Raw genomic sequence first — 9472 nt, 5'->3', positions numbered from 1 at the left:
CCAGAGAATTTAATGTTCATTTCTCTACCATCAGCTGCCTCTGTCGTTTAACAGAATTTGGCAGAATGTCCAACCGGCCTCACAACCGCAGACCACATGTAACCACGCCAGCCCAGGACCTCCACATCCGGCTTCTTCACCTGCGGGATCATCTGAGACCAGACACCCGGACAGCTGATGAAACTGTGGGTTTGCATAACCAAATAATTTCTGCACAAACTGTCAGAAACCGTCTCAGGGAAGCTCATCTGGGTTCTCATCGTCCTCACCAGGGTCTTGACCTGACTGCAGTTTGGCATCGTAACCGTTTTCAGTGTGCAAATGCTCACCTTCGATGGCTGCTGGAGAAGTGTGCTCTTCATGGATGAATCCCGGTTTCAACTGTACCGGGCAGATAGCAGACAGCGTGTTTGGCGTCGTGTGGGCTAGCGGTTTGTTTATGTCAATGTTGTGAACAGAGTGCTCCATGGTGGTGGTGGTGTTATGGTATGGGCAGGCATAAGCTATGGACAACTAACACAATTACATTTGAATGCTCAGAGATACCGTGACGAGATCCTGAGGCCCATTGTTGTGCCATTAATCCGCCACAATCACCTCATGTTTCAGCATGCACAGCCCAATGTCGCAAGGATCAGTACACAATTCCTGGAAGCTGGAAATGTCCCAGTTCTTCCGTGGCCTGCCTACTCACCAGACATGTCACCCATTGAGCATGTTTGGGATGCTCTGGATCGACGTGTACGAAAGCGTGTTCCAGTTCCTGCCAAAATCCAGTGACTTCGCACAGCCATTGAAGAGGAGTGGGACAACATTCCACAGGCCACAATTAACAGCCTGATCAACTCTCTGTGAAGGAGATGTGTCGCGCATGAGGCAAATGGTGGTCACACCAGATACTAACTGGTTTTCTGATCCATGCCCCTACCTTTTATTTAAGGTATCTGTGACCAACAGATGCATATCTGTATTCCCAGACATGTGAAATCCATAGATTAGGGCCTAATGAATTTATTTCAATTGACCTGATTGCCTTATATGAACTCAGTAAAATCTTTTAAATTGTTGCGTGTTGTATTTATATTTTTGTTCAGTGTACATGTCAGAGGCATGTTTGTTCTACATAGAATATTTATATTAGAACGTAACAAAACATTGCATCCTGCTGAACGCGCCAGAAGAGTATAAAAGTTTATCTTGCCCATGCTACCGTTTCTGTAAAGGCAAATTACCTACTTAAACAAAATTAGCTCTTTATTACGCCTCTATAGAGTAGTATAGTAATTGCCTAAAGAAGATGAATCGTCTGCTATTGAGAAGATTTTTATTTCCCTTATCAAAATCTTTAATTATCAGTGTTGGGATCACAAGTGAGGGGCAAATCAAATCCAATGGTTGGCCTGGGCCATACAGTGCATTCGGAAAGTATTCATCCTTATTCTAAAATTGATTAAATAGGTTTTCCCCCTCATCAATCTACACATAATACCCCATAATGACAAAGCAAACACTGGTTTTTAGAAATGTTAGCAAATTTATTAAAAATAAAAAACAGATTTACATAAGTATTCAGACCATTTGCTATGAGACTCGAAATTGTGCTCAGGTGCATCCTGTTTGCATTGATCATTAAATTGTGCGCCGCCTCATGGGTCTCCCGGTCACGATTGGCTGTGACACAGCCTGGGATCAAACCCGGGTCTGTAGGGACGCCTCAAGCACTTCGATGCAGTGCCTTCGACCACTGCGCCACTCGGGAGGCCCCCTGATGAATGGTTTTAAAAACATCTCTGTTGCAAACATTTTGGAAGACCAAAGAACCAGCTTTTTCTTCAAGGGAGGCAGATTAGACATTGTTTTGCTCAGAAGTTCTCCTTGTTGAAGTAGAATTTGGTCTTTCGGGGATCGACGTCCGTGTATTTGACACATTTATTTGACAAGACGGTAGCTAAGACTGCAGGGCCACACAAGAACGTGCCCACCACTGACCTGTAGACATTGATAAGAGACACATATATAGTAATTTAGTCAATGAAGGGTACAGTCCAAGCTATATGTAATACCCCTGCTATTAAAGATGCACAATACAGAAATTGCTCCATTTCCTGGTTGCTAAAATTGTAAAAGTTCACTTAATTTCAGTTTGTGACAAAACATACAAGTATAGTGTAGAGAATCGTTGTACCATCTAAACCGCTGTGAAATCTATTTTCCGTAACCAAAAATATTTTACTTTCAGCTGTTTGAAGCTGGTGTACAAAACGCAAAAACAAAACTTAAGAACGGGAAGCATAGAAATAGCGCACATAGAACAGATCTACAGCTTCTTAGACTTGTGAATTTGGTTGGGTCGCCACAAAAGGTTACATATTGCAGCATTAACTACTGTCCAAATTTGATTTATAAGGGAATATTGTAATGTCAAGGCATGTTGTAAACAAACTTACGTCGGATTCTCTTTGCAGACTTGTTCAAACTCCTTATCCCAGTTGGGCCTGCCATAGTTGGTTTTCTGCTTCAGACCAGTGACCACATCCATGTCCGCATCCGCATGAACCATCACATGAGTTGCCTATGGGGAAGAAAGATAGTGAACGGACACTCTACCATAACTACTGCATGTCTCACAGTGGAATATGGTAATAGATTGTTGGTGGGTGTATGTATGCTGCCTCATGTACATGGCTCTGATCCCATCCAGTGAGGTAGAGTTTGTAGGTGAGGAAGTCTCCCATGCCTCTCTCCTCCATCTCCCTCTCCATCACCTGCAGCAGATCTGCAAACCACTCAAAGGCATGCGTCTCCCTGCACAGCCAATAGAAGTAAATCTGCAACCAGGAAGTAAATATGTGAATGTGATTTCAAACAATGCAATACCGAAGCTATAACATGCTATGCTGGCAATAGTCCATGAAAAATATGAACGTTCACAGAGACATTCAGATGCATCATGGAATTAGACTGGTTTGCAGGACTAAAGCTGTCTGGTTAGTAGCTTCAATGGAAAGCCAGAGAGTATTAATATGTTCCCTACCTTTCTGGTGCGTAGCTTGGGGTTGGAGTCTTTGAATTTGTACCAGATGGACTTGAGGATGGAGGCGAAGGGGGTGACTCCGATTCCAGCGCCAACCAGCATGGCGACCTCGTAGTCAAACACATCCTCACTGGCCGTACCAAACGGTCCGTCCACGCCCATTCTGAGGGACAGGTCAAAGGTCAAGCCATCGAAACAGGAAGGGAGGGCAGAAAGATTTGACCAGCTAAACCTAACTCCTATGCATTCAGGAATGGTTTCCAACGTAATCTGTGCATGTAACTTTGACCCTTCACAGAAATCATGCATTGGTGCCCCTTATCCTCCCCATCTACAAAGATGAGCAGCTTGCTGCTACATTATAAGCCATTGTCTGCTTTTCTATAAAGATAATAACTTACTTGGGTCCCTGAGCCCCCTCAGGGAGTTGCTCCACGATGCTGATGAGTTTCTGGGTCCAGTCACCTACGGAGCGGATGTGCACGCTGAAGAAGTCCTCCTCGGGGGCAGAGGTCATGGTGAAGGGGTGCCACTCCAGCTGGGAGATGGCAGGGCAGTTGAGGAAGACGTACTGGCCCACGTCCATTTTAAAACCCTTCTTCATCAGCTGCAGTTCCAGTACTTTGGACGGCCGAATCACTATCTAAGAGGGGAGCGTTAGAGAGACGGATATTGATTATCTGGTCATGGAATGGAAAATACAATTATTGTCAATTAAACAGAATAGTTAGTGGTTACTGCAGTGCACACTTACCTTTCTGTATTTGACAGCTTGAATGTAGCGGATGAAGCGCAGCAAGCGTTCACACACATAGAGGACCATGGGACCGATCACCCACATCCAGGTCTATAAGGACAAGGGAACACAGGATATACTGTATCTAAGACAATTCTCTTAAGTCATTTTCGATTATAGGTGGTATTATTATGTGTCATTGAGGAACCTCTTACCTGTGGGAACCCCCCTGCAAACTGAGGGACGGGACACATTTTATTCTTCCCCCAGTCTTCTATATGATCTTTACAGAAGGTGATATTATATGGCGGATTGGCGTTTGTCTGACCTCGAACAATGCGTCTGTAGACAAAGGACAAAACCATTGACTTCTAATCTAAAACAAACATTTACTCTTAAAGGTGCACTATGCAGAAATTGCTCTGCAATTTCCTGGTTGCATAACTTGTAATACAGTAGTTTGCAGAATTTCAGTTTAAGTGACAAAACAAGCAAGTATAGTGTAGAGAATCATTGTACCATCTAAACCTCTGTGAAATACCTTTTCCATAACCAAAAATATTGTATTTTCAGCTGTTTGAAGCTGGTGTACAAAACCGAAAGTAAAACACGCAAAAAAACGAAACTTAAGAACAGGAAACATAGAAATAGTGCACATAGAACAGATCTACCGCTTCTTAGCCTTGCTTTCAATGAGAATGACAGATTTATAACTGACATTTCTATGTGAATTTGGTCGGATATTGTAGCTTTCAAATGAGTGGGAGTGAGAGAGCGCCTTACCCGGCTCCATGGAAGACCAGTCCAGCAAAGAAGACGATGAAGAGGTGGTGTGTGAACCAGAAGACCTCGAAGTAGCTGCGCCTGATGACCTCCATGGACGAGGTGATCATGAGGATGAGTGACAGCGTGATGATTACGCCTGTGATCCCAGCGATGGTGGTGAACACCAGGAGGTTCGGCGTCTGAGGCAGAAGGAGCCAATCAGAATGCACCCAAGTCATTCACATGACGTCTAGGCCTATATAAAACTTCTACAATGACTTGTGCCAGGAGTTTGTTTGGTATACCAAACCTGACTAGGAAAAACTTGGTGCCTAGTTACAATTACATACAAATAATTATAATACAGTACTAAACAAATGATAAAAACTCCAATGGCTTGTACAGTGTTTGTAGAGCGGATTGGGTTCAGGTAGGTGGTGTTGCCCGAGTCGTTCAGGCTGGACAGGGCCGTGCTGAGGGCATCATACTCTCCATGCCTGCTGTTGTAGTACCACTCCACGTTCAGCAAATGGGCAATGATGTGAACCGCTGCCACAAAACAAGAGGAAATAGACAGTTTAACTTTTAATTTAGCATTAGGAATAGAATAGAGATTCCTCATATTTGTTCAACAGGATCATTCCACCCCAGGAAGAATAGCTGCTGCTTCAGCAAAAGCTAATGGGGATCCGAATAAACCACCCCCAAATTCGACATCCATTCAGGGCAGCGCATGTTAATTAATTGGACTTTGGATCTGAGTCACTGCCTTGATTGGATACCACTGCTCCATTCTATAGAAAAACTCTTATTTAAGGATAGAAAGTGTAGAAATTGGCACGAAGATAATGGCACAAAGATAATGGCACAGAGATAATGGCAGAGATAAAAACATAAAATAAGTAATGTCTGAATGTCGTTATCCATTCCTCAAGCATTTCAATCTATTTTGAACCATGTACTGGTATTTCAACAGAAGCGGAGGTTTACAATGACATCCTCAATATAGCCTGAATAGTATATCAGGCGATATCAAAAGATACTGGATGAATGTTCAAATGTTCTATCGAATGTGTCCGATCTGTTTTCTAAAGGATGGGCTGTTTACTTTGTTCTTCTTGAGACAGACTTTGTAAGGCCTTTAGTCTCTCTGAGGTCAGGATCTCCCCATCCAACACACCATAGTAAGTCAATTTCCAGCTTCAGTCTTCCTGTCTTTTTCACCCCTTGACCTATTCTACATAAAGATAGATGTATCATATATGCCTTCACCACAATAAGAAAGTGTCATATTTTGTGGTGACAAAATAATACTGGTAACAATTTCAAATAAATCATAAACATTTCATCAGCATTGTCACTCTTTGTTTAAGAGTAGATTATTTATCTGTGCAAGAGAAAATAAAGGCTTCAGGCTACGGTTTCAGCTGGTTATCTGACCAGGAAGCAAGCGTTGCATACCTGTCATCAGGCCAATCATGTAGGCCACCAGCTTGTGGAAACTGATATTTTTGTCCAGCTGTTTCCTCATAGTTATTCCACAGCACTGAAACAGCAACACAAGGAAGTTCAAGACAAATTAGGAAATTGACAATCAAAAGTTAATTAAAGGCCATGAACCTTTCAGCTATTGGCAAAGCACTTCAACCATACAAGTCCCTTCCATTATAGTTATCATCAGACAATATAACTATACAGTAATTTACAGAGGAATTTTTGCCACAAGATGCTGTGATGACAAATTAGGCAATAATTGCAGGATGGATGTCCCCACCCTCAGCCCAGCCCTTGGCTAGGCCCTCAGGATTAGTCTTACCACGAAGGAGCCCCGGACTAGAGACAGCAGGTTCCGACACACAGGCAGCAGAATCAGCAGGCAGTTGAAGTTGAGGACTGCTGCAGGGGCTCTGGCCCAGGCCAATGCAGACTGAAAGCCCAAAGACACCCATGTCAACCTCTGCAGTGTGTTATCCTATACATACACTCTGTGACATCTGTCCTATCATAAGGAATGGTGTAAACTACGGGTCAAACTCAGTTAAAACGTTGTAACTACATAGAAACAAATTCAATGGACAATTCCAATTTGAAATTGGATACTTCATACTTGTCCTACTTAAATCATCTGAATGCATTATTAATTGAGCACTTACAGTATACAATGTCTACACTACCCAAGGCCTAAATATTATGGTAAGACTCACCCCTAAAAGGTGTCGCGTGTAGAAAAACCGATCCTCTAAATCGTACAAGAAGTAGAACCAGACGAAGATGAATATGTTGATGGCCATCCAGACCACCTGTAAATCCAGCCAGGAGAAGATTACCAAAACAGCAGGATTGTGATTTGTGAATATTGTACTCTTCTATTTATTATTCTTAAAAAATAACACATGCATTCCTCTCAAAATAACATATCTTTCCGTCTAGACTTGACAGTTCATGCATGTAGCTTTAGTATTCTGATCAGAGTTCTGCCGTTACGAAAAAGATTGCAGTCGGAGTGCAGTTAAAGTGCAGTCTAACTGCAGTTATTCTGCAATTACTGCGTCCAAAATACCACAGTCGACTGAAGATAGGCACTTTTACTGCAGTTTAAAAATTGCAATCTTTTTTTGTAAGGGTGATCATGGAATTCCGAACGAGTCATGCACCGACACTAAATTTAAACGTGTCTACCATGTCCACAGTGTGTTCGGATTCCCTTTTCCCGCACTATATTCAAATATCAGTATGCATTCTACAAACAGTGGAATAGGCTAAATTTGATAACGCAACAACTGATGGCAGTAGCTACCTCTGTAGCTAGCCAGCAAGCAACGCTAAAAGGATTGCATAAAGGATTAGCATAACTCTAGCCAAACAAAACATATATTAGCTAGCTAGCATTTACGAGGACAGCAAACACGTTCCTTCACACGGTAGGAACGTATTTCCTCCAACTTTATAATAAAAAGGTCCCAAAACACACGTTTTTTGGAGACTGGCGGGAGGAGTGCTGATGACGTCGCCCATTGTATGCGCTTTCCGTAGCCTAATTGCGTCCAGACTGAGGAGAAATCCGCACACAATACATTCCTGACCACCTCCTGAAGTGGTCAGCCAGATCTGAACACAATCAGACCACAAATCGAATAGACCCGTCTTTTCAATGCAATCTTCTTATTCTGATAGCAGAAGTCGCATGTAAGTGTCAAGTGTAGACACGACCTTTTAGGGTTTCAGTAAGGCTAACCAAGTTATCCTATTTTGCGCATTTGGAGAGAAATTACGCATCTGAGGCATCACTCAGATGCGCTTTGTCTGGCAGTCCTTAAAAGCCCAAATACATGTATCGCATTCATTGAAATTATACATTGACTATAGCCTACATTATCCAATATGATTAAGTTAATAAATAATGTTCTTACCAGTATGAAGGATGTCAGTCCATGGTTAATGATCCAGTTACCCATTTTGAATGACTTTCGCCATCCAACACTACTGGTCTTTAACCCGTTACCAGTCGTTTTTATACAGCGCACCTGTTCAAACCCCACCCATTTAAGGTCAGTAGTCCAAGTTATGACAAAGAAATACACAGTCCATAAAATTGCATTTCCTCAGGGAGGAAAGTAATCATTTGTATTTGTTGGGAGCGTGTCAGAATGCCATTTGCCACGCCTTTGGAATGAGGAAGACTTTTATTTTTTGGACCGAATATGGTTGACTCTTGGACTCCAAGCAGAGGAATTGAAGACAATTTCGAGCCATATTCGGGTTTACCCCCACCCGATTATAAGTATCCATGCCTGCATCTATAGAACATCTCACGTTCGAGGCACAGATCTGGGGAAGGGTACCAAAAAATGTCTGCAGTATTGAAGGTCCCCAAGAACACCGTAGCCTCCATCATTCTTAAATGCATGACGTTTGGAACCACCAAGACTCTTTCTAGAGCTGGCCGCCCGGCCAAACTGAGCAATCAGGGGAGAAGGGCCTTGGTCAGGGAGGTGACCAAGAACCCGATGGTCACACTGACAGAGTTCCAGAGTTCCTCTGTGGAGATGGGAGAACCTTCTAGAAGGACAACCATCTCTGCAGCACTCCACCAATCAGGCATTTATGGTAGAGTGGCCAAGCGGAAGCCACTCCTTAGTAAAAGGCACATGACAGCCCACTTGGAGTTTGCCAAAATGCACCTAAAGGACTCATGAGAAACAAGATTCTCTGGCCTGATGAAACCAAGATTGAACTCTTTGGCCTGAATGCCAAGCGTCACATCTGGAGGATGGAGGGAAAGATGAACAGAGGAAAGTACAGAGAGATCCTTGATGAAAACCTGCTCCAGAGCGCTCAGGACCTCAGACTGGGGCGAAGGTTCACCTTCCAACAGGACAACAACCCTAAGCACACAGCCAAGACAACGCAGGAGTGGCTTCGGGACAAGTCTCAATGTCCTTGAGTGGCCCAGCCAGAGCCCGGACTTGAACCCGATCTAACATCTCTGGAGAGACCTGAAAATAGCTGTGCACGACGCTCCCCATCCAACCTGACAGAGCTTGAGGGGATTGCAGAGAAGAATGGGAGAAACTCCCCAAGTACACGTGTGCGAAGCTTGTAGCGTCATACCCAAGAAGACTCAAGGCTGCAATCACTGCCAAAGGTGCTTCAAAAAAGTACTGAGTAAAGGGTCTGAATACCTATGTAAATGTGATTTCCTTTTTTTATTTGTTATGAATTAGCTAACATTTCTAAAAAACTGTTTTTGCTTTGTCATTATGGGTTATTGTGTGTAGATTGAGGGGGGAAAAACTATTTAATCAATTTTAGATTAAGGCTGTAACGTAACAATATGTGGAAAAAGTCAAGTGGTCTGAATAATTTCCGAATGCACTGTATATGGTTTTTGGAAAGTCCATAGGCTACTACTGACAAAATAATTAGAAGAGAAAATA

General features: G+C 42.9%; 1 protein-coding gene across 2 annotated transcripts; it reads right to left on the bottom strand.

Annotated features, from left to right (window-relative positions):
* Positions 1–1692: 1692 nt before the first annotated feature.
* Positions 1693–8001, bottom strand: nox1 (NADPH oxidase 1). 2 transcript variants are annotated; one of them, XM_041853109.2, is made up of 13 exons: positions 7946–8001; positions 6740–6835; positions 6352–6462; positions 5997–6081; positions 4939–5084; positions 4554–4735; positions 3986–4112; positions 3789–3881; positions 3436–3677; positions 3035–3197; positions 2682–2828; positions 2448–2572; positions 1693–1989 (listed from the first exon to the last, which is right to left on the bottom strand). In XM_041853109.2, exons 1-13 carry the CDS (start codon positions 7988–7990, stop codon positions 1863–1865), a joined length of 1689 nt encoding a protein of 562 aa, XP_041709043.2. In that variant the 5' UTR covers positions 7991–8001; the 3' UTR covers positions 1693–1862. The 2 variants fall into 2 exon arrangements, with proteins under 2 accessions (XP_041709043.2, XP_041709051.2); XM_041853117.2 differs by lacking the exon at positions 7946–8001 and adding an exon at positions 7507–7702.
* Between the last annotated feature and the right edge of the window lie 1471 nt (positions 8002–9472).

Source organism: Coregonus clupeaformis, chromosome 3, assembly GCF_020615455.1.
Source record: "Coregonus clupeaformis isolate EN_2021a chromosome 3, ASM2061545v1, whole genome shotgun sequence".
Classification (NCBI taxonomy): Eukaryota; Metazoa; Chordata; class Actinopteri; order Salmoniformes; family Salmonidae; genus Coregonus; species Coregonus clupeaformis.
Note: the sequence above shows the minus strand (reverse complement) of the source record. Positions and strands in the feature narration are given on the sequence as shown.